General features: G+C 51.6%; 1 protein-coding gene across 1 annotated transcript in view; it reads left to right on the forward strand.

The window, feature by feature from the left end:
* The window catches only part of ATP6V0D1 (ATPase H+ transporting V0 subunit d1), a 38563-nt gene that overhangs the window by 2783 nt on the left and 8451 nt on the right, over positions 1-27329 (forward strand). Inside the window, exon 2 of the mRNA XM_080646083.1 lies at positions 21700-21871. Coding sequence (XP_080502209.1) covers positions 21700-21871 — 172 coding nt within the window. The remainder of the gene's footprint in view (positions 1-21699; positions 21872-27329) is intronic.

A 27329-nucleotide genomic window follows, 5' to 3' on the forward strand; every position in this document is an offset into this window, starting at 1 on the left:
TGTTAATTAGATCCCACATATGAGTGAGATAAGGTGATATTTGTTTGTCTTTCTTTACCTGGCTTATTTTGCTTAGCATAATATTCTCCAGGTCCCTCCATACTGTCTCAAAGTCAAGTCTTTAAATATGTAGGTTCTCTGTCTCGCTTAGTTTTTCTTTTATTTATTGAAGAAGCCTGGTTATTTAATTTGTAGATTTTTCCTCCATCTCAGTTTTGCTGATTACATCCCTGTTATCTAGTTTAATAGGTTCCCCTGTCCCTTGTTTTTCCTGTAAATTGGTGGTTAGATACAGAGGTTTAATTATATTTAATTAAAAAAATTTTAAAATATATTTTTATTGATTTCAGAGAGGAAGGGAGAGGAAGAGAGAGATAGAAACATCAATGATGAAAGGGAATCATTGATTAGCTGCCTCCTGCACGCCCCCTACTGGGGACCGAGCCTGCAACCGGGGCATGTGCCCTTGACCGGAATCAAACCTATGACCCTTGAGTCCCCAGTCTGATACTGAGCCAAACTGGCTAGGGCTAATTTAAATTTTTTAAAATGTAGCATTTTTAAACATGAATCAGGGAAAGCGCTTCTTTTTAAAAAGTATTTTTTATTTTTATTGATTTCAGAGAGGAAGGGGAAAGGGAGAGATAGAAAGATCAATGATAGAGATTCATTGATCGGCTGCTTCCTGCACGCCCCCTACTGGGGATGGAGCCCGCAGCCTGGGCAAGTGCCTTTGACTGGAATCAAACCAGGGACCCTTCATTGTGCAGGCCATCGCTCTGGCTACTGAGCCAAACCAGTCAGAGCAATATATTTGATTTTAAAAAGAATCTTTAAGAAGTAATATTTGTACTTCATTGGGAGGCACATGATATCTAGTTTTTTCTCTTTTTGTGACGTAAGGAATCATTGATATTTATCTCCTAGAATAATTATTTCAGTAGGACTTGCAAAATGGTGATATTCTGTGTTTCCTTCTGCATTTTGCTAGTTTGAATACCTTTATACCTGGAAACTTCCAGTAATCAACTACGTGGTTACTCTGAAATTCAATCTAGTTAGGAGAGGCAGGATAAGTGCTTGATTGTTTCTCATATTTACCAGCTTTCAAAATAATGAGTTGGTTTTCTAACATTCTCCAAAGAAGACTTATGAGGTTTACTTGTTCTTTTTTTGTTTTAGTATCATAACACAGTATGGATGTTAATATATTTGTTGTGGTATTCAAACTGTCCCTTGGCCAGTGGGAGCTTATTCAACAGCCTGCCAAGTCTTTTGGATACAACCTTGTAGACCAAGCATGTCAAACTTGTGGCCTGCCAGCCGCGAGTTTGACGTGCTTATTGTAGACTTTGAGAGTTTCCCTATTTCTGGATGACAATATGTTCTAATCTTATTTTGTACATTTCCTGAACCAGACCTAGAGTCATCATTTCTCTTAGGGGACCTGGCTCTTTTTATTGAAAACTGATATTTAGAGTCCATAATTTGAGTCCAGAGCGTTCTCACTGCTACTGGGTTGGTCATTATTTCTAGGATTTTTCTATGGATTAGCTCTTTTATTACTCAGAAATTTGGAAATACAGAAAAGCCTATAGCTTGCTGGATTATGCAGCCACAACTCAGGTGATGGTTCCAGATGCCACCTTCCTAATTTGGAGTGGAGGCACTACCTGACACTTGGGCCGGTGAGGACATCTCCTTCCTGTTGTAAAGAAACATGATTAACATTCATGGGAAGAGCCAATGAGCTAGGCAGTTGGGGACCTTTATTGAAGAGCTCCCATGTATGATATGCTGGCTGTCTTTCAGAACACTTTATCCCTCTATGTCCGAGTCACTTGTCTTCTATTCATTACACCACCTCCTTCTGCATTTCAACATTATTTCACAAGAGACAGTCTCATATGGGAAGAAGAAAACGAGACTCCAAGCTGGGCTTGCCCAGTCACCAGTCACATGAAAGTACAGATGCAAATGTGGTTGGTGTCTTCCAGGAGTGGCAAGTCATTCAGTACTAATTATGGTGTGACTGGAAAGTTAGACAGATATCAGCTCGTGGAGGGTTGCAAAAGCTGTAGGAAGTGCTTTTCCCTGAGCGCAGCTGATGTGAGGGCAAAACCATTGGTCTTGTACTTGAGAATATATTTGTAGTTTTTAAAGCAGATTGGAGAGTCTTCTGGTCAAGATGGCAGATGCAGGAGAGGAACATGACATTCTTTTCACTCTGAGCAGAAGGTCCTGGCAATAAACATCTGGAAACTTGTCCACTAAAAAAAGAAAAGTGATATATAAATGCATATGTACAGAAGCCTATTTCAAAAGGAAATCAAACTTGCTAGTAAAATGTTTGAGGTTGCATTAGGAACTGATAATGCATATAAACTTTAGATGATTTTGTGGTTTGTTTCTGTGTAATACGGGAAGTCAAAGGTCATTTGAATTCATTGAATTAGTCAGAATACTTCCCCAAAGATTTAATTTTAAATCACTTCTGATAGAGTAATTTTATTTTTATGTGATATGGCTTCATGTTCATATTTTACATTACATGTTTTGTTTTTTTCTTTTCTAAAAAATTTATAATTTTTCTGCAGTGGTCCATATATCTGCTTTCCTTATAATATGTGGTTATCTAAGTTGATATTTATGTACACCATACTTAATTTGTAAGTTTAAAGCAAATCTGGAAAAAAATAACTTTTAAATAAAAAAAAGGAAAAAAAAGAAAAGTGAATTGGAGGAAGGGGCAGCATTGGAGGTGGGGAGAACATTTTGCAGGGTCTTACAGTAATCTAGGACGGCGATGATGGCAGTCTGTTCTCAGGCATTGGCAGGGAGCACTGTGGGGAAAGTTTAGGAAGAGGAATTGATAGGACTTAAAGGTTAGATAAGGAGGCTGAGGAAGAATGAGTCAAGGCTAATGTCCTCATCTCTGGCTTAGGCAGTTGTGTAGGTGGCAGAGTGAAATTATGATGGAATGTAGAAGGAACAGGTTGGAGAAAGAGTGAGAAAATGGGATTGATGGATCTGTGAGCCATTTGAGTGGAGCTGTGGAGGCTTGGGAGACAGCTTGGGGAATCAAGATAGAAGTGTGGCCATTGTCCCCAAGAGAGAGTATAGAGTCAGAAGAGTAGAGGCCCAAGATGAGACCCTCCCCCAGGAAGGGCTTCAATTAAGCAAGGATGGGGAAAATGACAGTCCTGCCAGAAGGCCAGAGACAGCCCCTGAGAGGCGGGTAGCCACCGGAGAGTACTTGAAAGAGAATGCCAGGCAGCCTTCTATTTAGTTTTGCCATTTAGAGGTCATTGGTGACTTTAACGAGAATAGAGGAGAGAGGGGCTAGAAAGAACCTGACGACAGTGCATGGAGTGGATGGGCAGAGACAGTGTATACACAGCAGAAATCACTGATGAGCTCAGCTCAGCCACTTAGTGGCTTTGTGACTTTGGGCAAGTCACTTATCCTCAGCTGTACAAGGGGAATGTTAATGAGAGCTCTGTGAGTATTGGTGAAGTGTAAGCACGGAGCCTGGGGCAGAGTGAGCAGTCAGCGAAGCCAGCTGCTCCCACCGTGGTCGTTCCCTCCTGTCACACCTAGGAAGCAGGCGCCATGCTGGGCCTGGAGTGGGTAATGCAAACATGTCACACAGGCCTTGCTTGGGGGCAAGTGTGCCTGTCTAATGAGCAGACTGATGGACATCAAAACAGCATTGATGCCTAGCTGGTGTGGCTCAGTGGTTGAGCATTGACCCATGAACTAGGAGATTATGGTTCAATTCCTGGTCAGGGCACATGCCCATGTTGTGGGCTCCATCCCCCATTGGGGGTGTGCAGGAGGCAGCTGATCGATGATTCTCGCTCATCATTGATGTTTCTCTCTCTCCCTCTCCTTTCCTCTCTCTGAAAATCAATAAAAACATATTTTAAAAAGCAGCATTGAGCCCTAGCCAGTTTTCTCAGTGAATAGGACCTATTCACTGAGAAAACTGGCTCGATCACAGGTGCAGGTGGCAACCAATCGATGTGTCTCTCTCACATTGATGTTTCTCTCATCTGTCTTTCCCCTCTCTTCCACTCTCTCTAAAAGTCAATGGAAAAATGTCCTTGGGTGAGGATTAACAACAACAACAAAAACAGTATTGATGTACAGTAGGTGCAGGGTACATTTTGGGGCAATGGAGCATGTGAGGAGTGACAGAGGGTATATGGTTACTTTTTGGGGTGATGAAATGTTCTAAAATTGCTTGTGGTGATGGTTGCACAGCTATATAAACATCCTAAAACCACTGAATTGTACACTTGAATGGGCAAATTGTATGGTATATGAATTATATCTCAGTAAAACTGTTACCAAAAAAAAATTAGCCAGGCCAAGGAGGCAGGAAGAAGGAATGGCATTAGTGCTCTCAGAAATGTGAAACTGCATGGAGTGTCAGAGGAGCTTGAGAAAGTGGGAAGAAAGTGTAGAGCACAGGTCAGGGATGTGCAGGGCTGAGTGAGGATAGGTACCTCGGCTGCTGCATGGAAAGGCTTGGGTATCTTGAAAGGACATGCAGCTCAGGAGGGATGAGGTTATGATTTTAAAAAAGAGAGAGACACACATTCTTTGTTTAGGTCAAAGGTAATGTGTGGGAAATGTTGCCTAAGATGATCTGTTTATGTTCTTGCCTGGAAATATTTTATGTTCTGTTTTGCTGGTCAAAGGAGACTATATTGAATTAGTGAGCTTAGATGACTACAGCTGGGACAGAACACTAGTTTAGCTCAATCCAAATTCTCTCAGAGTCAGATCTGGTCCAAAGGAAGAGATAACACAGTCCTGACCATCCAGTGACCACCGCAGGAGGAAAGAGTTGAGGGGGGGGGGCGGGGGAGGGGAGGGTGTGTCAAAGGCGATAACTGGAACGAAGTTTTGCTGCAAGAGGGTGAGGCCCCAGAGCAGGGAGGAGGCTAGGGATAGGCAGGAGGGAGGTCTTGCTGCCATGAGCCAGCTTGGGTTTGATCCTTCTGTGGATGGAGAAGGGAGGATTTGTGGGGGTGGAGACTGGGAGTGTGATGCAATTAGAAATTTGGTCTGGGGCTTGGGAGGATGGACTTAGAAGGAGGCAGGCTGGAGGCAGGCAGCTATTCCAGCTCTCCAGGTGAGAGGACGTAGGCTGAACTGGGGCAGGCGTGGCATGCGGGGAGATGAAGCACTGGGTCACAGACCAGCTTAGGGGATGAGGCACACAGGATTGGGCCAGTTTTGATTAGATATGAGGGTGTGAGAGGTTAGAAGTCAGACTTCTGAGTCATCAGTGACTGGAACTGTTTCTGAGATAGGGACCACCAGAAGAGTAGGTTTGGGACTTGGACGAGGTGGTGGAGGAGGAGGTGTTCTGTCTCAGATGTGCTGAATGGGAGTGTATGAGGGAGGTGGCTGTGTGGGCCTGGAGCTTAGGGGAAGTAGCTCTCAAGATACCAATCTGGAAGTCATCAGCACGCTGGCTGGCGGCAGTTCAGCCCACGCCCGGCCATCTGTTGGCTCACTGTCAGGGCAGGCCTCTTTCAGAAGCCTAGTCCTGCCAGGAGGCTGGAGAGCAGCCTCCACAGTGGGCCAAGTGAACACAAGTGGACACAAGCGTGCCTGATGAGGACACCTGGCATGGAGCTTAATTTGGCAAGTGGAGTGGGGAGAGCAACAGCCAGGGATTCCCCCTCCCGATGCCTGCTGTGCCGCCTCCTGCATGACTGGCCATGGTGATTTGTGTTTTCTTTTTAACTAAACATATATATCTTTAAATTATGAAAGTTGGTGGAAGGGTAACTCGATGTGGATACTTTGGGGGACAAATTTTCACTACCTTATTAACATTGATATATATAAAGCGTCCCCCCAAAAAGGTATACATACACACTTTAACAACTGATAGCTCAATTTTGAAAATGAAATGTATTTTAATAAACACTGCCTTTATAATTATTCACATTGTGTGTATACATTTTTTGGGACACACTGTTACTTTATAGCCCCACTTACAGAATTATATCCCCTAGATCCGTGGTCGGCAAACTGCGGCTTGCGAGCCACATGCGGCTCTTTGGCCCCTTGAGTGTGGCTCTTCCACAAAATACCACGTCCTGGGTGAGTCTATTTAGAAGAAGTGGCGTTAGAAGAAGTTTAAATTTAAAAAATTTGGCTCTCAAAAGAAATTTCAATCGTTGTACTGTTGATATTTGGCTCTGTTGACTAATGAGTTTGCCGACCACTGCCCTAGATTAGCACCAGATGGCATGTATAGAGGTGTTCACGCCAGCCTTGTAGGTATCAGTAACCTGTTAGAACCAATGGGATATCCATCGACAGGAGTGTGGTTAAATAAACCATCATCTATGCTTACAAGGGAATACTTACTAGTACTCAAAGTCTGAAGTTCCATAAGAACCGATTTAGAAATACACTGTTAGGTGAGAAGTTGCAAAGCATTTTTAAAAATATATTTTTATTGCCAAAACTGGTTTGGCTCAGTGGATAGAGTGTCAGCCTGCGGACTCAAGGGTCCCAGGTTCGATTTTGGTCAAGGGCATGTACTTTGGTTGCGGGCACATCCCCGGTAGGGGACGTGCAAGAGGCAGCTGATCGATGTTTCTCTCTCATCGATGTTTCTAACTCTCTATACCTCTTTCTTCCTCTCTGTAAAAAATCAATAAAATATATTTAAAATATATATATATATTTTTATTGACTTCAGAGAGGAAAGGAGAGGGAGAGAGAGATAGAAACATCAGTGATGAGAGAAAATCATTGCTCGGCTGTCTCCTGCATGCCCCCCACTCGTGATTGAGCCTACAACCCAGGCACGTGCCCTTGATTGGAATTGAACCCAGGACCCTTCAATCTGCAGGCCAATGCTCTATCCACTGAGCCAAACCGGCTAGGGCGCAAAGCATTGTTATAATATATTCTCATTTTAGTAGAATACTAGGTGAATGCACATGGAAGAGTATTGGAAGCATAGATACCAAGTTGTCTAGAGTGGCAGCCTCTGGGGAGAAGGACGGGGAGGCTGGAGGGGAATATTTCAATTTCTACTTTATGTACCCTTCCATCGTTTGGATGAGGATTTGACTTCGCATTACATTACAGAGCTGTCTGAGTCTTAGGGAACCTTCATCAAGCCCCTTCTCTTGACACTTGAAGATTCAGGGGATGGTGCCTGAGGGCCCAGGCCAGGGCTGGACCTTTATATCACCCAGGCCAGAGCCCCAGGGCCCCTATTCAGGTACAGTTCCCCTGCTCACCTCTCACCTGGCCATTTTTCTCTTTCCTTTGTCTCCTCCTCCCCATCTCCACCTCTTGCATTCCCTTTGCAAGATTACATCTTGCACTGGTATATAATTTAGTTGATGTTATCTGGGAAGCTGTTTATGGTCAAGACAGTAACAGTCCACATGGGAACTGATAACCCCCATTTCACCCAGGAGGTTGTGTCAGAACTTGCTCTGGTGGGTGGTAACATGCTTTTTCAGTGATTTCTTGGGCCTAGTTTCTGAGATGGAGCCAGTGTCTGAACTCCTGCCTAGGGCCTTTATTTTGTGTTGTTAATCCTCACCCGAGGATATTTTTTCCATTGACTTTCAGAGAGAGTTGAAGGGAGGGGGAGAGATAAAGAGAAATATCCTTGTGAGAGAAACACATCTATTTGTTGCCCGTGGTGGGGGAGCTGATCGAGACTGCAACTAAGGTAAGTGCCCTTGACTCTAATTGAACCTGGGGCCCTTTAGTCACTGAGCCAAACCAACTAGGGGGCCTAGGGCCTTTGGAATAGGCCTCAGCATGGGCAAATGTCAGCCATCAGGACTTTTGAAGATAAGACTTTCTGGATAAACCAGGGTTTCTGGATGGAAGAGAAGGAAAGGCCCCCAACATTTTATTTTATTATTATTTAAATGAGATTAATTTTGTGTGACTTTATTGTTTTAATCCTCTCCCGAGGATATTTTTCCATTGATTTTCAGAGAGAGTGGGAGAGGGAAAGACAGAGAGAAGTATCGATGTGAGAGAAATACATCGATTGGTTGCCTCCTGCACATTCCCGACCAGGGCCTTGGCCAGGGAGCCTGCAACTGAGGTACATGCCCTTGACTGGAATTGAACCTGGGACCCTTTGGGTTGACACTATCCACTGAGCCAAACCAGCTAGGACTTTATTTTACTTTTTAAAGGGGCATTTTATATATTTTTATTGATTTCAGAGAGGAAGGGAGAGGGAGAGAGAGAAACATCAATGATGAGAGAGCATCATTGATCGGCTGCCTCCTGCAAGACCCCTACTGGGGATCAAGCCCGAAACCTGGGCATGTGCCCTTGACCAGAATTGAACCTGGGACCTTCAGTTTGCAGGCCAATGCTCTATCCACTGAGACAAACCAACTAGGGCCCAACACTTTATTTTAAACATTCTGCATAAAACACTTCTAGAATGTATTAGTTTTTCTTTTCTCTTTTCTTAGCGGCACACACTGAACATAGTGGAGCTGTTCCACATGAGGGCTGTTACTAGTAGACTTGTAGTGAGATGGAACAGAACTGTCCCTGAGGGCCCAGTTCTGCTTCCAATAGTTTTGTACTTGGGCCCCCTGTCAGGCTACCCCCTCTCCCTTCCCGCCGTGGTCAGAGTGCCTGATACAGCACCCCAGACCCTTTTCCTAACTTGTGGCTGTTATCGTGCTTTGGGCTCAGCTGCCAGACACACTCTAGTTTGTTAGGAGGGTCTACATGAAGAATGAACATGATGTGCTCTAACTGGTTTGACTTAGTGGATTGAGTGTCAGCCTGTGGACTGAAAGGTCCCAGGTTCGATTCTGGTCAAGGGCATCTACCTTGATTGCAGGCACATCCCCAGTGGGAGGTGTGCAGGAGGCAGCTGATCGATGTTTCTCTCCCATTGATGTTTCTGACTCTCTATCCCTCCCCTTTCCTCTCTGTAAAAAATCAATAAAATATATATTTTTTAAAAAGAATGAACATGATGTAATTGTCTCTCTTGTGAATCATCGGTGCCTGCTTAGGGCCCTAGGGCCTCTCTGAGTTGCCTTTCTTAAGTTCTGTGTGAGGCCAGGCATCAGGCAGACCATGGCTCCCTTTCTGGCCAGCTGCCTGATGCTAAGCATGTGGTTTAAGCCTTGAAGTTTATTTGCTCCCCTGTAAAATGAAACAAACTACTTGCAGTTGTTAGGATTCAACAGCACAGTGCCTAGTGAATGCTCAATAGATATTAGTATGATTGGATGAGTGACCATGAGACTCCCATTTTAGAGGGGTGTGTCATGTCTTCAGTTGTCCTGTTTCTGGGTGACTAAGCACTGTGTGTGTGTGTGTGTGTGTGTGTGTTATTTATTATCCTCACCTGAGGTCATGCTTAGAGAGAGAGAGAGAGAGAGACACCCATCAGTGTTGCCTCCCAACTGGGGAGCAAAACCTGCAATCCAGGCATGTACCCTGACTGAGAATCAAACCAGCAACCTTTTGGTGCACTGGGTGATGCTCAACCAACTGATCCACTCTGGCCAGGCAGCTCTTGATTTTTTTAGATGCAGTTTTGGGCAATAGAAACCAGGTGTAGGGAGCTAGATAAAGAGACTTGGAAACTTGGGAGGGTCTGGCCAAGCTGGAGAACAAGAGTGTAGAGGGCTGAGGAGACACAAGCTTCCTCTTCGTCCGCTTCACTCTTGTGTCCCAGAAGCCTCTGTCTCCACCAATACAAGGCAGACCAATCCCTCCTGACCAGACTCAAGCCCACCTCATCTCCATTTTGGCTTTTCCAGACTCATGTCCTATTCCCTCTTCTTTATGTCACATTCCTACTTGCCTCTGTGGGTGCCTGTAGTCTACTTCCTCGGGGATTGTTGTCTGGGGGAGATGCAGACCAGGAGGCTGAGGCAGTGATTCAATTGGAGAGGTGTGTTGAGAGGGAGCTAGAATTAGAGGTTGACAATGACATCCTCCATTTGGCCACAAGATGGTGCACCAGGACCACTCAGCTGCCAGAGAGCTGGGTTAGTGGTTGTGGCTGGAACAACCAAGCTGTGAGTCAGCCAAGCTAAGTCTCCTCTGCTTTTCTGCACAGCACCTGCCTATGGTCGCTGTCCCCCAGGTCTCTTTCCTGAACCCTACTTCCTTCACCCAAGTTCCAATTGACCTTCTTAGATTAAGTAGGGCTCGTGGCATGGTGTCTTTCTGTCTGTCCGTCCCTTCTTATCCTCATCTCCCTGTGCCCCAGCTTCCTGGGTTGGGAAGGGGAAGGCCAGGGGACAGTTCCCTAATGCACTCTGCCTTGGTGTCCAGTGCAGTTGCTCCAGCCTTGACCTCAAGCTGTCCTCACTTCCCTCACCTGGGTCATGCTGGCAGTTCTCAGTCAGAGCAGCAGCTACAGCACTGTGCTTGCTAGCCATGAGCCAGGGGTGTGGGGGGCACCAAGTAGGAGCTTGAGGCTGTCAGGAGGTCAGGGCTATTCTTTTTAGGCTCCCAGAGGCACCACTCCACTCTGGTCCTCCCACTGTGCTCCCTCCAGGAGAGGGAAAATCCATCCTCAAGACAGACTCCCCCCAACCTCCTTCAGCTCTCTGGGAGACATGTGGAGTGTATGTGGCAGGTACATGCATGTAAGGTGACTTGGAAAGAGGTCCAAACCAGGTACCCCAAACTCTCTATAGGTACTCTAGGTACACACATCATGCTGCGGTGGGGTTGTTATCAGGTGAATGACAATTCTCCTGCACCCCAAGTTTGTGGGGAGGCTTTCCATTGGCCTCCCTGGCTCCTGCCTCATTCAGCACCTACTGCTTGGATGATTTTTTAAGAAAAAAAATTGATTCTTTACTGGAATATTGGCCTTCCTCCTCTATTAGAGTATGAAAATCAAGGGCCTGAAGGGCCACTTAGTAGGCCAGGCTGCTATTGCATAGCCTGATGCCCACTCTGCCTGTCTGCACCTAGCACCTTGCAGCTCACCCTGCAGCATGAGGGGCTGAGCTCTGTGCACACAGGTGGTCCCGAGGAGTGGCAGGCAGGATTGTGGCAGGGGAAGGGAGTGTATGGAGGAACAGCTCTGACTCGGTGTTGGGCACTGCTTTTCTGGTCCTTGGCATTTGCCCAGACCTTGGCCACTCAGGCAATGGTTTCCAGGCCTTGACCTCAGCTGAGGCTTCGTGTTTGGTTGGCGGATGGGGCTTTCCCCTCTGAGGAGTCATCTGTGGTATCCTCGCTGCTGCAGCTTGCTCTTTTCTGCGGGCTCCTGCTCTGGTGGCTGCTCAGAGGCTCCCCAGCCCTGGGCTTCTCCTGCACCTGCTGGCAGTCTTGCCAGGGCTGCCCCGTAGGTACCCAGGTCTCTGGGCTCATCTTGAGCCCCTGAGTTACCCTCAGGGGCTGGGGTTGCAGAGAGTCAGTGTGATCCGGGCCTGACAAGGTAAAGATCAGAGCTGGCCAGGCCCCTGGAGATAACCGTACTCAACCCTCTTATTTTACCTGGGAAACTGGGTCCAGGTGAGGCCCATGTATGATCTCATGATCTTCTGACACCGGTCTTGGCCCCTCCTATGCAATCCCTACATTCTCGGATGTAATCCTTCATCTGTTCACTGAAGGATTAGGCCTCTGTGTGCTCGGCCCCCAATCCAGGAGTGGGTAGTTAGGTGAGAGAGGCCCTGCTTCTGGGGCCCTTGTAGTTACCCCAGGCTTTGCTACATGGTGTCTAGCTTGGAGATTAAAGGGTTGGGAGTCAAAGAATATGGGTGAGCCACAACCTGTGACCTGGCACACAGGGCCCTAAGTCCAGAAAATGGGTTGTGGCTTCCCCATTTTCCCCGACCCTCAAACCTTTAAGCCCCGGGGGAAATGAGGGTCCTGGAGGATATCTTTCAGGCCTGGCCCAGGCTCCATGTCATTGCCATTCCTCCATTGCTTACAGCATTCAGACCTAGCTGCTTCTAGGAGGCAGCCTAAGCAGGTGACCACCCCTCTCCCAGGGGCTGGTCTGGGTTCGCAGTGCTGACCACGCTTAATGTGGCATATTACTGCTTCCCCTGCACAATCCTGCCTGCCACTCCTCAGGATCACCTGTGTGCACATGGGGATGGCAGAACATGTGCAGTGAGGGGGTCTGGGGTCCTATTCAGGACCAGCTTGGATGCCTACTGCTCCTGCCACTTCCTACCTGGCTCAAGTCTCTTGGCTCTGCTGGGCACAGGTATGGAATGGATCAACTCTGCTCCTGGCCTGGGCTGCACAGACCAGTTTCTGTGAGCTGCAGGGGATGAGGCTTCGTGCTGAGAGCAGCATGGCTCGCAGCCCCAGATGAGGCTCGATCCTGTAAGCCCATCCATGAGGCCTAAGTCTAAGCAAAATGAATATTTCCATAGCTTTGGCTCTAGGCACCGTGGAGCTGGCAGGATGCTCCAGCCAGGATCCAGCCTGACCTGGCTTAATCTCACTGTGAGCAGCCTCTGGGAGCCATAAAACTGCCCTGCCCCCATCCAAGGGAGCTGCAGCTTTCTTCAGTATCTTTCCTTAGCGTAGAACAGAAGCCCAGCATCCAGGCTGGCAGGGCTGCTCAGGCGCTGTGGGCCAGCAGACCCAGGAGCCACACATGGCATGGGCCAGCTTTTGAGTAAGCTCACTGCCACCGCTGGCCTTCCCTGGGCGGCCTGGCACCTGGCCACTCCGGACCACTTTACCTCTCTCACTCCCACTCAGGCCAACTTCCATCTTTGGGAAAATGAAAAAAAGCTCTTCCTTGCAGCCTCAAGGTTCTATAACTGCAGTGGCAGACATGGAGAGGAAAGAGCTCGTTCAAGGTTAAAGTACGTGGCAGCTGCAGAGGTGTGGCCCCTGCCTTCCAGGGCGAGGCTGGGTCTCCTGATTCCCAGGCGGGGCTGTGGCAGAGCAACAGGCAGGGAAGCTGCCCTTCCAGCCCTGTGTCCTGAGACATGTCCTGTGGAGCCAGGGTGGGTGGGGTGTCCTGGTGAGGGGCTATTTGACGGATCTCTGGATCTCCGCTCAGTCAGAGAACTTCTTGGAACTTGCCCTGGGTGCAGCTGTAACCAGTTCTGCCCCTCCCTTTGGCACATGAGACTGTTCCCTACCTGGCACCCTCCTGACTGTTGGATAGGTTGATTTCCTCATGGGATATGAGAGATGCTTTCATTCTTCCAGCCACAGGGACGAGGTGTTCTTGAGAGCATGAGGGTAATTAAATGTGGCTCTGCCATCACTTGCCACCTGTCTCAGAGCAGGGAGAAGGGTGGTGAACCTGGGTCAGACATCCTGCTGCCTCCTGGACATGGGGCGTGACACTCCCATTCGATCCCTGTATCTGATATGCTGGTGGGTGGTGCCACTGGCCCCAGATATCAGCTGGGCCACCTCTGCAGATCAGTCCCATCCCCTTCTGCAGATGCTTCACCTCACTGAAAGGCCTCCAGCACGAAATAAAATGCTGGTTCAGGGACCGAGGAAGGAGTGCTCCCTGGCCTCTCCCTGCAGGAGCTCTGCCCTGCACCAGCTGAAACCCAGTAGCTTGCATGCGGCTGTGCCAGCAGTAGACTCCAGGTTCTTCCCAAGACTGCTGGCCCGCCAGCCCGGGGGCTTCCCATGGAGCAAAGGTTGCCTTGTACCTCCTGCTTGCTCCTGTGGCCCCCAGGGCAGCAGCTCCAGGGGTAACAGGTGGTGCAGAGTTAGGTCCTAGCCGCTGACCGAGTCCCTGGGGCTGCCCATAGCTCTTTGTGATCTTGCTGGTAGGTGAGGTGAGACGTGGGCTTGGGGACAGGAGTCCCAAATTTTGAGCCAGCTCTGTTGCTCCTTTGCCAGAAGAGAGCAGAGTAGGAGCTATGTGTTTGCATGCCCAGGCTGCACGAGGCCCCCACAGCCTTCATGGCAGGGAGGAGAACATGCTTGAGCCCGTGGGGAAGAAAGGGACAGACCATGGGAAGGAAGGGCAGGGGCATTCTGTGGAGCCCTGAGTAGGACAGCCTGAGCAACAGCCTGCAGTCAAGCACCTAGCACCTGCCAGCTGCTGAGGGTATTAGCTGGGAAGCTCTGGGTGGGATCCTTTCTGCCAGGAGAGATGGACTGTGGGGGGCTGGGCTCAGTCCTCTCTGTCTAACACTGCCTCTGTTCAGGGTCTGTGGTGGGTGCCCTGGGAGGCAGGTACTATAGGGACTTTCACTATAGGTGACCAGCTTGTAGCCTGGGTTCAGAGAGTTCCACAGGCTGCTCAGGGCCAAGCTGTGGGATAGGATTCAAACCCAGGAGACTGGCTCCAAAGCCCAGGTTCTCTCCCCTGCCCCACTCAGCCACCTAAGAAGTAATATCCTGAGACCAGTGATCCAGCAAAATGGGACTCCAGAGGAAGCCTCGGCCTGTAGCGACCAGCAGGGATGATGGATGGGCCTTGCACTGGCCGGGGCAAGAGGCCATGGACATCTTAGTTGGAGGCAGGGGCAGTGCCAAAGCTCTGGATGGGGAATGGCAGGTGGCACCCGAGAGAGGGTAAGAGGAACTGCATTTGACAGGAAGAGTTGGAACTCGGTTAGTTGGTATTGCATGAGGTTTGCAAGGAGTCTGTGATGTGCTCTGGCAGAGGCCTGGAGGCGAAGAGGCTGCTTAGTCTGTGCTGCAGGCCCCGGGTAAAGCCAGGGTTAATGGTTTCCATGCTGCGGCTCCCACACTGGGAGCTCCAGATGTAGTGCTCTGACCCTGCAAGCCAGGCCGCCAGTGTACACATCTGCTTTGGAGCTGATATGAAGAAGAGGTTTCACCCACCCCCAGAGCCTGAGGAGGAGACTCAGGCACAGCACATTCACTGAGGGCGGGGGGGCGCTCTGGCTCCATCGGGCCACCAGCCTGGCTATCTGGTCACATCTGTGCATCTGTTTGAGCTTCCCTGCTTTGAGCCCCAAAGTTGCAGCATCAGAGAGCCTCTGGGGCAGAGTGAGTGTTGGAGCCAGAGCCCAGGTCCGGTCCCTTCAAAGCAGACCCCTCACCTGAGCCAGGGGAGAGGTATAACCAGCTACAGTGTCCTGCGCCCTCACAGGGAATGGCAGGATGGGCACACTAGATTCTAGGGAGCATGTCTGCACATCTGGTTTCACTCAGCGGGCCGCAATTCCTGAAAACCCCTGAGCTCCCCAGGAGAGTGTTGCTGAGTGACCTCTGGAAAAGCAGAAGTGAAGTCTTGGGAACACGCTGTCCTCTCACACTCTGCCGTGGCCAGCTGGCCAGCAGGGTCCCTCCGTGAGCCATGAGGCCATGGGTGAGTCTAGAGCAGGGGGCTGCCCCACCTAGGATACTGTGCCAGGGGTTGCCTCTATGCCTGCTGGGCCCCTGGACTGCGTGGGGCCAAGACCCTCCCTTCCTGTCTTCCTAGGGCCCTTAGGAAGGGGCTGCAGAGGTGTGGGGGCTAGCGAGGAGCTGGCAAGATCTCCTGCCCTTGGGAGCTCTGGAGGGGCTGAAAGATCACTTTCAGGGCTGGCAGGATCTGGGAAAGCTTTCAAAAAGTGGATGGAGAGCAGGGCTGCCCAGCTGCCACCTCTCAAGGCCTGGCTAGGGCTGGCTGCCAAGCCCACACTTTGTCCTGCAGAGAGTGCAGATCAGGCTAGGGGTCCCCATGTCCCCTCTTAATCAGGGGCTGGAGTGGTAATCAGAAGTGCCAGCTGGGGTCAGGGCTTTACCACTAAGGGGTCCTGGACCAGAAGACCTGGGTTGAGGAGGAGACAGGAGGTGGAAGGACAGATGGAAGCTGCGGGGCCAGCTTGAATCTGGTGTGGTTCTAACTAGGAGCCCTGGGAGGAAGAGCCACGCCAGGTGGTGTTGGGCTATAGCCTGCCCAGGCACCTTCAGAGAGCTCAGCTGGGTCCTGCTGGAGCCTCAGCCATGGTCTCTGACACAGGCAACCGCAGGGTGGACAGCGGTGCCTGTGGAAGAGGGAGGGCAGGGGCTCTCACTTTCCAGGCTGGGGGTGTGTCCTCCAACTCAGCTGCTCTGGCTGGGCCTGAGGAAGCAGCCGCCCCGTTTCCTGCACTTCAAGGGCTTCTTTCTAGGGCAGTGGTTGGCAAACTGCGGCTCGCGAGCCACATGCGGCTCTTTGGCCCCTTGAGTGTGGCTCTTCCACAAAATACCACGGCCTGGGCGAGTCTATTTTGAAGAAGTGGTGTTAAAAGAAGTTTAAGTTTAAAAAATTTGGCTCTCAAAAGAAACTTCAGTCGTTGTACTGTTGATATTTGGCTCTGTTGACTAATGAGTTTGCCGACCACTGTTCTAGGGCATCCTGTGGACTTCCCTGGAGCCCTTGCTGGGGGCAGAGGTCACCGGCAGGCCACCCTAGGTGGAGAATAGCACTGGTAGGGCCCAGGAGTCCAGGGCTGAGACTAAAGCAGTGCTAAGACTGAGGGCATGGGGCCTCACGCTGTGGGGAGGAGTCAGGGCTCTAGCTCTGGGACCACAGGGGCTGCTGGGTAAAGGTGACAGTAACACGTTTGAGGACTTCACTCTTATAATGGTGAAGAGAATGGACTTGGGAGCAGGAGCCAAGATGTGGGGCAGGAGCCCAGCAAAAGGGCCCTGTGGTGGTGGTGAGGTTGCCTGGGTTGCGCCAGGAAATGGAGTTGGGGGAACGTCAGGACAGGCAACGCTGGGGAGTGGAAGAGGTACGAGAAGGTCCTGGGTAGGGTGAGGAGTGCGGAGGAGCAGGCCCACGGCCCTCAGGTGAGGCCGGCAGCACTGGGAAGCTGTGTTGGTTGGCTTCCTTTGTGGAGGGATGTAGGTCAGAATGCAGAGTGAACTTCCTGATGGCAGCAGCATCTTCTTGGACATGAGAAATCGTCCTCTGAGGAAGCCTTTTACCGTGAGATTCCAAGCTGACCAGACATTCTTGGTGCTAGGCCACGGATGGGAGGATTTGGGGTAGACAGCTGGGCATGTGGGTAGACCTGTGCGGTACCCCGAGTCTGTGCTAACCAGAACACTGCTCAGCTTCAGCCCAGGCATGTATGGGGCTCTCTGGGGCCGTCACTTGGGCTGTCAGGCTGCTGAGCTCAAGGCGCAGAGCAGAACTAGCCCCTGCCTTCCCAGAGCCCCTGGCGTCCTCGGCTGCCCTCGGGGGCTGGGCCAGGGCTGGGTGGCCAGGTCTCCCACGAAGCTCTCAGCAAGTTCCAGGCCTCTCCTCCTGTGCTCAGATCCCACCCCCCAGTCACACCCCCTCCTCCTCACGTCCCTCAGAGGGAGCAGGAAGCTGAGGGTGGGGGGTGGGGTGGGGAGATTTCTAACGGGCCTTGTCCAGCCCTGAGGCCTGTGTAAAGGGCTTGAGGCTGCCAGCCACGGCCCAGCCGCCAGCTTCTCGAATAGGGTCAGAGCTGGTTCAGAAGCCCTGTGTGGGCCGAGCTGAGGGATCCAAGTCGCCTTCCTGGCTGGCAGGCTGTCCCCTCTCCTTGGGTCACAGGGAGACACGAGGCTTGGCCAGGGAAAGTGGTCTGGAACGGCCCTTTGACAGTGTCCCTGGGGACTTTTAAAAATGAGTTTCCTGGTAAGGAAGACTCGCAGGCCTTGGGCAGGATTCTCGGTAGAGTCTCCCGGGTTTGCTCTGATCTGACAAACGCCAGCAGAAACCACCCGGCTGTCTGCCTTCCAGCAGTGCTGGGAGCCGTGGCTTCCCCAGATGCAGCGTCAGCAAAATGTAGCAGCCAAGGCATAGGGGGTTTGCTTTAAGGCCCGTGCTAAGCCCAGGGGTGAGGAGGTGTGCAAAGGAGAGCCCACCCCTCGGTTTTACTCCTCCAGGTTAAATGCACATGTCCCTAGCTTCTCAAGGAATGGCTGATACCACAAGTGATGCCAGAGAGGCTCTCCAATGAGTCATGACAGACCCAGGCCTCTGTCAGGTGGACGTGAGTGTCCAGGCTGCCTCTGAGGTCATGGGGTGCCATCCAGAGACGCAGGTGGAAGCTCTGGCCTCTCTGCCACCTGCTAGCTTTTGTGGGACTAAAGTCTGTCTGGGCAGGTAGGTGTATATTTGGAAGGCCCATCCTGAGCCAAGGGCTATGGGAGAATGTGGTTGAGGATGCAAAGGGAGGAGAGGAGACCAGAGTTGGGATGGACAGAATTCATGAGGCCTGATCCACATCTCAGCCCCTCTGTGTTTGACTGTTGGACTCTGGTCAGTTCTCATATTCCCTCTGATTTCTGTTTTCTGAGTCTGTGAAATGGGCATGCCTGGGAGGTCCAGCACACACGTTGCTCCTGGCAGGGGCTAGGTACTCACCAGGGCCTTGTCTGTTTCCAATTAAAGTGGGTGTTGCTGTGCTCTTATGTTGGGGGTGCTGACTCCCACCTGGCCAGGGCCAGGTGTTGGATGGAGTCAGTGGGGGTTGGAGAGGGGAGAGGGTAATTGGCGGTGGGGGAGTTGTTGAGTAAGCGAAGGGGAGAGAAGTGGACAGGTTTGGGCCAGGCTAGGCTTCCAGCTACTCTCTGCTCCACAGCCTCCCCTAGTGGTGATTTGAGCATCTGCTGTGCCCAGGCCAGAACACCCACCCACTTCTCTTCAAGTATCACAATACTTATTATAGATGAAAGTATATAAAATCAGGGCATGAACATGACTTGATAAGTTCATTAGACTTAATTTCAATATATATATATATATATATATACACTTGACATATATATATATACATACATATATACATATATATATATATACATATATATATGTATATATACACATATATATACATATATATATATATATATATGTATATATACACATATATATACATATATATATATAAAAGCCAAGTGACTGGAACAATAGAACAACCGGAATGGCTGGTTGCTATGATGCACACTGCAGTAGCCAACTAGCCTGATGGGGGCCCCAATCACCCCCTCAAACTCCCAAGACCCCTCCCCCCAGCCGGCCCTGCCCCCAATTGGCCCCCCGACCCCAACCAGGGGCGGGGCCGGTCAGCTAACCTCCTGCATCCCCTCCCCTCCCTGCTGGCCAGACCCCACCCATGCATGAATTCGTGCACCAGGCCTCTAGTATTAGAATAAGAGGGACCAATTCATATTCTCACCATTCGTTTCACACCTACAAAAACCACTTCAAGGACACTAACAATCTCTCAAAACTGATCAGTTTTGTTCAAGTAAACCATGTTTCTTTTAAAAGAACTTGTGCCCTTGCCCAGGGTCAAGGATATTAACATCTAGCACATAAAGCCCATTATAGGTAGAAATACAGGTGATACACTATTACATCAACAACCATTAGTTACAGTTAAGGATTTTTCTGTAACAGCCAAATGAATAATCAAATAATGTAACAACTGAATTATTACTGAGTAATAATACTGGGTCTCACCTGTCCTTCTCCCACCTGTGCCTTATTCTAGGCATAAGTGGGCCATGGCCTGACTGGTGAGGAGGGGGAGAAGTAGAGCCCCAGGCAGGGGCTCATGGCAGACGGCCTGGGGTGAGAACATACGAGTGTGCACAATCCTTTGGGCAAAAAGGCAGCAGGATCCATGTGGCAGAGCAGGAGACTGTCGGCTTTTCCCTGCTGTACCTTGCCCTTACTTCTGTTCTCCTGTAGCTTGGCCATGGGAGAAAAGTAGGTGTGAATAGTAGAGTGATGGTGAAGGCAGCAGAAGGTGAAGGCCTCCTGCAGCCTCCTGAGTTTAAAGTTCACTCTGCGTGTGCCCAGGAGCCACATAGGACTTGAGTGCTGCCTGCTCCCGGGTGCCACTCAGAGATGCAGGTGGAAGGGGTGTACTCCTCCCACCGCCTCCCACATGCTCTCCCATCTCTCCTTAGCACATCTGACTCTAGGCTGGGAGCACTGATGGGGTACAGGAGGAGGGGCATCACAGGGGTCCCTTAAGCCTGTTGGTGGTCCCTTAAGCCCTACTCTTCCTTCTTTTTTTTTTTTTTTAATATATTTTATTGATTTTTACAGACAGGAAGGGAGAGGGATAGAAAGTTAGAAACATCGATAAGAGAGAAACATCGATCAGCTGCCTCCTGCACACCCCCTACTGGGGATGTGCCCGCAACCAAGGTACATGCCCTTGACTGGAATTGGACCTGGGACCCTTCAGTCCGCAGGCCGACGCTCTATCCACTGAGCCAAACCAGCTAGAGCTACTCTTCCTTCTCTAAGCAACCAGGATAGCATGGCCTCCTAGGCTCTCAGACACACAGGAAGGCCTTGGTCGGGCGGGTGGGGGGCGCTGGTGGAAATGTTCACCTTTCCTGCTCTCTTCTGGGTAACCTCCCAGTGGAGGAAAGCATGCAGTCCCTGCAACAGAGGCAGCCCCAGCTGTTGGGCCTTCATACACACATACATGCACACATGGACCCGTCTCAGCCACTGTCCTTGGTGTGCCATCACTGCCACAGTGTTCCCATTTCAAATTTCAGGAGTGACTCTTATGCTGTCTTCACCAACCCTCTGCCCAGTCTTACATTCATTCAACAGTTCTTTACTGAGCATCAAAGTGCACCAGAACTACCCTGTTTTAGACTCTAGGATGCCACAGTGAAAGACCCAGCTGTCATGGAGCTTATATGTCCTATGTGCAAGGGGGTATGTGTTACAAAGAAAAGTGGCACAAGTGAAGGGTGACGGAGCTGCAGCAGAGGCCTCTGAAGAGGGGGTGTCTGAGGAGCAAGCCTCACTTTCCAGGCAAGGGACAGGGAAGGGCCCTGAGATGAGGATGCATGGATGAGTGGTGTGGGCTGTTTGGTGTTTTGAGAAGATCACTCTGGCTGTGTGTGGAGAATAGACTGGGCAGTGGGAAAAAGGGGCAAAAGCGGGAGACTGTGGGGCTGTTGCCATGATCCCCTGGGTCTCACTTGTCCTTCCTCAGTCCTTTCCTCCCTTTTCTCACCACTATCCCTAAGAGCTCAGGAGAGCCTGTAAGATTGGCTTGCCTGCCCCAGCCACTCCAGCGTCCTCTCCCCTAACACATTTGCTCTCTAGGTCACTTGTCACTTACACCAGCGGTCGCTAACCTTTCGGACCTCACGGACGACCAGTGGTCTGCGGACCACCAGTTGGTGGCCGCTGACTTACACCATCCTCCTGGCTGTTGACCTTGGTATTTTCCTGTCCCTGCTCTCTGCTGTGGCCAGCCTAGCATGCCCTCTCACCTTCTCAATCCTATCTTGGTGCCTTCTCCACTCCCCGCCCCCCCTCCACTACAGCATGTCCTTTATTTCATCTGTATTATTTCTGCCTGGGGGTACGCTGGATTGCTCTACTAGCCTGGAGGCCGTGGAAGGCAGGGCCTGTGTCTTATTCTGCTCCTGGTCAGGGTGATCCCAGAGCCCGCCACGCAGAAGGACCTCAAAGGCTTGTGAATGGCACCTTAGGTTGGAGTTTCCGGCCTTGTTATTTGGAGGAACAATGGTTCTACTTGTGCTTAGACTGTACTGTGCTTGGACAGTATACTGGCTCATGGCCCAAGGGTCTGGGGCATCTCCAGGGCCTTGGCTGACTGCTTTGGAGTAGGCCCTGAGCCAACAGGGAGGTGGCAGTGGAGGTGGAGACAGGAAGTTAGGGTAGCAGCAGGACTCAACTCCAGGGGAGAGGCTAGGGCCAGGAATCAGTGTCGGGATGAGGAGACTCAGCATGGCCAGCCCTCACACCCCACCCTTGGGTTTCAGACCTGAAGCTGCACCTGCAGAGCACCGACTACGGCAACTTCCTGGCCAACGAGGCATCACCACTGACAGTGTCAGTCATTGATGACCGGCTCAAGGAGAAGATGGTGGTGGAGTTCCGCCACATGAGGAACCACGCCTATGAGCCACTCGCCAGCTTCCTGGATTTCATTACGTGAGTGTGTCCTGTAGTGCCTCGCCTTCTCCCCAGCTGGGCAGGACGGCTGCATCTGATGGACCTGGCCCAGCATGGCTTAGGTCAGCTGCCTATAGAGTCCTCCTGGGCTATATGGCTGGGCTGGTCATACAACAACACTGGACCTCCAGGCCACTACCCATAGAGTAGGGTCACCAGCCACTTCACTTCCGGCTAGAATACTGGTGGGCAGGCACGTATCCCATGTTGTAGTGCTGGATGAAGCCCCTTTCCCTGCACCACTGGTGTGACAGAGATTGGGGTGGGGAACCCTTTCCTCACAGCACCCACAATGAACACTCACTGGGTCCCTGACCCCCATGTCAGGGTCAGGGATCAGGGGTCAGGGATGGGCAGAGCTCTGAAGAGCCAGGTTCATGGGATGGACCATTCAGGCTTTCTGACCATGGCTCTGGGTTTCAGGGAGAAGGGATGGTGGGGTTGGGAGTGGAGGCTGAATACCTGGTTGCCTTTCCCAGTTCTGGCCAGGCCCCCATGCTTATGACCCTTGACTGCCCAGTTTCCCCATTGTCTAACCCTTGGGTGTAGCCCTGCCTCTACTAAGCTCCTGGCAATGCTGAGAGAGGAAAGGCCTTGTGACCTGCAGGCTAGGGGAGGGAGGGCACTTGGACAAGGCAACCTGTGCTCGCCGGGTGTACTTCTGGAAACAGGAAAGCAGAGGAGCCCCTGTGCAGTGACAGCCCAGGAACCATGAGCCAGGGCCTGATGGGCAAACAGATGGCCTCTGCTTGTCCACGTGGTGAGCAGAGGCATGGTCAGTGGCTGGTTTATAGCAGTGTGCCCTGAGTTGGTGGAGTGTGTGTGAATTGTGGGGAAGGAAGGTTTCCAGGCACTCTCCTGGGTACCACCTTGCTTTGACCATTCCCTGATTGCGGTGTCCTCACCCTCTTCCTTGAGACCTGACATACCTGCCCTGCTGTCCTTGCAGGGACAGGGCTAGATTCCTTCTGCCTGGCCTAATTCCCCCCACTCCCCACCCCCAGGAGCAGCCACTTACGATCCACTAGGTCAAGTGGTGTCAGCAGCTATAAGAGCACCAACCTCAGGTGGGGGCCACAGGCTGGGACAACCAAAGGGCTCAGGAAACCTGCCCAGGCTGGGAAGCAGGCTCTCTCCACAGAGGAATGAAACATCAATTTGTTGTTATTTGTGCATTCATTGGTTACTTCTCGTATGTGCTCTGCCTGGAGATTGAGCCCACAACCTTGGTGTATTGGGATGACGCTCTAACTAACTGAGCTACCCAGCCAGGGCCGTTAGAGTGTTCTCTTTCTACTTATTAAAAAAAAAAAAAAAAAAAGTTTGTGCCCAGCTGGTGCCCAGGGGCCCTCTGCTGTCCTGACTTGGCCTATAATCACTGCCCTAGCCCCGGTCAAGGTACAACTGAAAAATAAAAAAGGTACAACTGACATGGTCCTCCTGGGGCAGGAGTTCAGAGGTGAGGTGTGTCTTGTGCTGTAGCATTGGGGAATCATGCCACAGAACCCCATCTGTCAATCAACCCCTACCCTGGGCCTGTGTATCCCTTGCCTCAAGGCCAGAGCTGAGGACATACAAGGAAACTGTGTGTTTATTGCCAGAGCCTGGCCTTCATCTTGTTTGCACAAGGTTCCTCCAGTTTCCTGATGAATGTTCTGGTCTTTCTTGCTGGGCTGGCCAGAGGAGGCCTGACCCAACCCCATGCCAGTGGTCAGAGGGCAGATATCCTGCATCCCTCTTGGCCACCTGCCTGTGTAGCTCGCCCCCAGCCTGTCTTGGTGCCCTTAGAGGCTTGGTCTCTGCCTGCCAGGCCATGAAACTGGAGAGAGCTCTGAGCGTGACTGAGGCCACACAGCCGCCAGCTCTTTGCTGGAGGTTGGCTGTAAGCACCAAGTATGCTTAGAGCAGCCAAGCACTATTCTGTGGCAGGCTGTCACTTCCCGCCCCTTCCATTCACGGGTGATTGTGGCTTACGGTCTTCCCATCCCCTTACTCTTTCCCTCACTCGGGAAGAGTTCAGCAGCCACGAGTCATCCTGTCTGAACCTGTGGTTGCTCAGAATATGACCTTGTCATCTCTCTGCTCCTCTGCTCTCCGCTTCAGCCGCCCCCATCGATGGCTGCCCAAGGCCATGTCATCCCCCTGGAACTGCTCCACCCTTGAAATCGCTGAGTCAGGCACCCCCTCTCTACCCACAGCCTTCAGGCCCTCCAGCCCACTCTTAGTCCCTTGTGGGACGCGGGTTCCGGACTCAGCAGGACACGAGGCCCTGCTTCCTCCCATGCTGCCCCTCTTTCTTCATTTTCCTCCCTCCCCAGCTGAGGTTCCCTGGTCCATCATTCGAGCACTCTTCTGCCAACATCCGCAGCTCTCTTGGCTGCCCATCTCATGGTCCCACCCGGCTGGCAGCCCCCCAGCCCTGGAGGAATCCCAGCAGCCTCCAGCCCGGAGGCACCCTCCCCCACCTCCGCTGCTAGGAGCAAAGTTGGGGAAGCCGGCAGCAGCACTGGGCGGGTGAACCCAGCTGCCAGACATGCACACAGACCAGCTCAGTTGGCCTTGACTTGTCCCTGCCCAGCCAGTCGCTTGCTCTCCCTACTCAGCCCCTGCAGCATCCCCCTCAAGGGTGGGAAGACCACCTCCCTATCTTAAACACCATCCCTCTTCCGGTCCCCCAACCTTCTCTCTCACCTACCTCCTGCTCCACAGGGATAACAGAGGCCAGTCTACCTTCCATCGCTGCATCTGTACCTCCAACCCCAATCCAGTGGCTGAGGCACTCTCCTCTTTTTTTGGGGTCCTACTGCCAATGTCCTCTGTCCCCTCACCCCACTCTCTGGACCCCAAGTGGTCAATCATCTGCACTTCTGTCTGTGCAGCCACTTTCCTTTCTGGATACTTCCCATTAGCATCTAAAAAACCCATCTCTTAGGGTCTAAACTTACATTTTTTTATTTATTTTTACATTTTTATTTATTGATTTGAGAGAGAGAGAGAGAGAGAGAGAGAGAGAGAGAGAGAACCATCTATTTTTGTTCCACTTATGCATTCATTGGTTGATACTTGTAGGTGCCTTGATTGGGTATCAAACCTGCAACCTTGGTGTATTGAGATGATGCTCTAACCAACAGAGCTACCCGGCCAGGGCTGGCCTAAACTTATGCATTCAATGTCTGTTCTCTCACCTTCCCCCACTCTTCGAGCCTCCAGTCCGCTTCCAGCAGACTCATCACTCCACCACAAGGCCCTGGCTAAAGTCACCACTGCCTTTCATGTGGCCAAGGTCTCCAGGCCTAATTAGGAGCCTCACTCAGAGGTCACCTTATCTCCATCCCTCAGAATCTCTTCGTTGCCTTCGGAGCTGCCTCAAGATGACAGGAATAGGCTCTCCAGGAGGCAGTGAGTTCCTTGTCACTGCAGGTGTGCAAGCAGAAGCTTCCCCTGCCCTCTCCTGGTGAGAGACAGTGTCCCACCCAGCCTTCAGCAACCACAGATGACCAGTATCAGCTCTGGGCCAGGCCCAGTGCCAGGAGGCAGGGGGGTGCATGGATGCAGTGGGTGGGTGCCAGTGGTGGTGTAGATAGCTCCTGGAGAGGCCTGTGAGCAGCTGCCACAAATAGAACTAGGGGTCACAGAAGGCTTCTCCGCATTGAGAGGACTCCAGGATCAGATGGGGTTAGAGGCTCTATCCCAAGTCTCACAGCAAATTAATAGCTGGGCCTGGAAGCAGCCCTTGGTACTAGTACATGTTACTGCAGGAGACTGAGCTGAATCATCTCAAGACCATATGGCTGATGACAGCCTGCTTCAGAGGAACCTCTCTCACTTAGGGTCTGTCTGCCCCACTCCAGGCCACTGCCTCCGCTCTGGCCACCTGCTCTCCCTAGTGGCCTCGCTAACCCCACCTGATCCTGGAGTCTCCTTTCTCTCATGGTGTCTCTCAGATTTAACTCCTACCTCCCTGGCTGCTCTTCTCCACTCCACCTCTTCTACTCTGGCTCAACCCGGGAATGAGGAGTGGTGTTGTTGAAAGGGGTTGAGGCAGGTACCCATTGGCATGGCATCCATCTTTCTGTTGGACCAGGAGCCTCAGTGTTACCAGCCTGGAGTGGGCAGCTGGAAGGAAGCTTTGTCCCAGGACAATGGCCTCAAGTGCCCAGTGGGCCTGTTAGCACACTGGCCATTCTCCCTAGGACACGTTGTTGCAACCGTGTGCCCTGCTGCTTCAGGTTTCCAGATAGGCTTCCTCCCTGTCCTGGCCCTCCAGCCTTTGCTGTCCACAACCAGTATTTCTGGGTTGATGGCAGTCTCCATGGGTTATGGATCTAGACCTTCTGGGGTTTCTGGGTCCTGGGCTAGACGTCGTTCCTGCCTTGAGGGAAAGCCAGTACCCACACTGTTTCCTGAGCTCAGGGAAGAGCACACAGGAGCCCTTCAAGGCCCAGAAGGCTCAGGTCAAGTGGGAGGACCCAACTGCGCCTCTGGGGTCGGGGCACGATTTCAACGAGAAGGTCAGGGCCTCTCTAGTTCTGCTATAGGCCACACTACAGTCATTCTGATTGCAGGAGGGAAACTGAGGCTTGGCAGTTGGTATGATGAGAGATTTGGATGGATAGACCGGCAGGGATACCTAGTCATCATGGCCTTCTCACCAGTGCCAGGCTGGCCCCCAGGGCTGGGTGGTAAGAACGGGAAGTAAGCCATGGTGTTCCAGCAGGTGGCGCCAAAGGGCACAGCAGAGGGATAGGGCTTCCCTGGGGACTCTTGAGGACTTCTTGGAGGAAGTGTCTTCCTATACTCCAACCCGAGCTTTCTGTGGGCCTGCGCTTAATCTACGAATCTGCGGGACACAGGGCGAGGGAGGGCCTTTGGGCAGAGGATTACAGGCTGCCCCTCTCCCATCCCACGAGGGCCTCTTTGGCCTGGCGGGCAGCCGTCTGTCCACTCCCCAGCTGTCTTCCTCTGGAGGGAGACGCTGACCAGCTGGAACCTCATTCTCTCTGTTGAGGCCAAATGAAGGGAGGACTGGTAGAGCAGCTTTCTGGGGGCTGGGAGGCAGCTGCTGAAGCCAGGCAAGGAGGAGGAGGATTTCCCTGGCTGCTCAAGTCTTTGGGAGAGAAACGGACAGCTGGGCCAGTGTCATCTCCTTTCTCCCAGGAAAGAAGATTCTGGCTGTCATTGGGCAGGGGAGAATATCGGGGCTGCCGCTATTCTAACCTTGTGGTTGACTCAAGGGGAGGAAGGGTGGACCTGGTACAGGATCATCACGCTGCTTAGCCTGAGTTGGAAGAGGGCCTTGGAAGGGGCTGGGGTGTGATCGCAAGTGACCCTCACTTGGCTCAGCGTTTTCCTTGGTGCCCAGCTAGATCTTCTAGCAGGAGAGGCTGGGGGCAGCCAGGGGATACTACCTCCGGCCCCCACATCTGCTGTCAGGGCT

The sequence above is a fragment of the Plecotus auritus genome, assembly GCF_963455305.1.
Source record: "Plecotus auritus genome assembly, chromosome: 10".
Classification (NCBI taxonomy): domain Eukaryota; kingdom Metazoa; phylum Chordata; class Mammalia; order Chiroptera; family Vespertilionidae; genus Plecotus; species Plecotus auritus.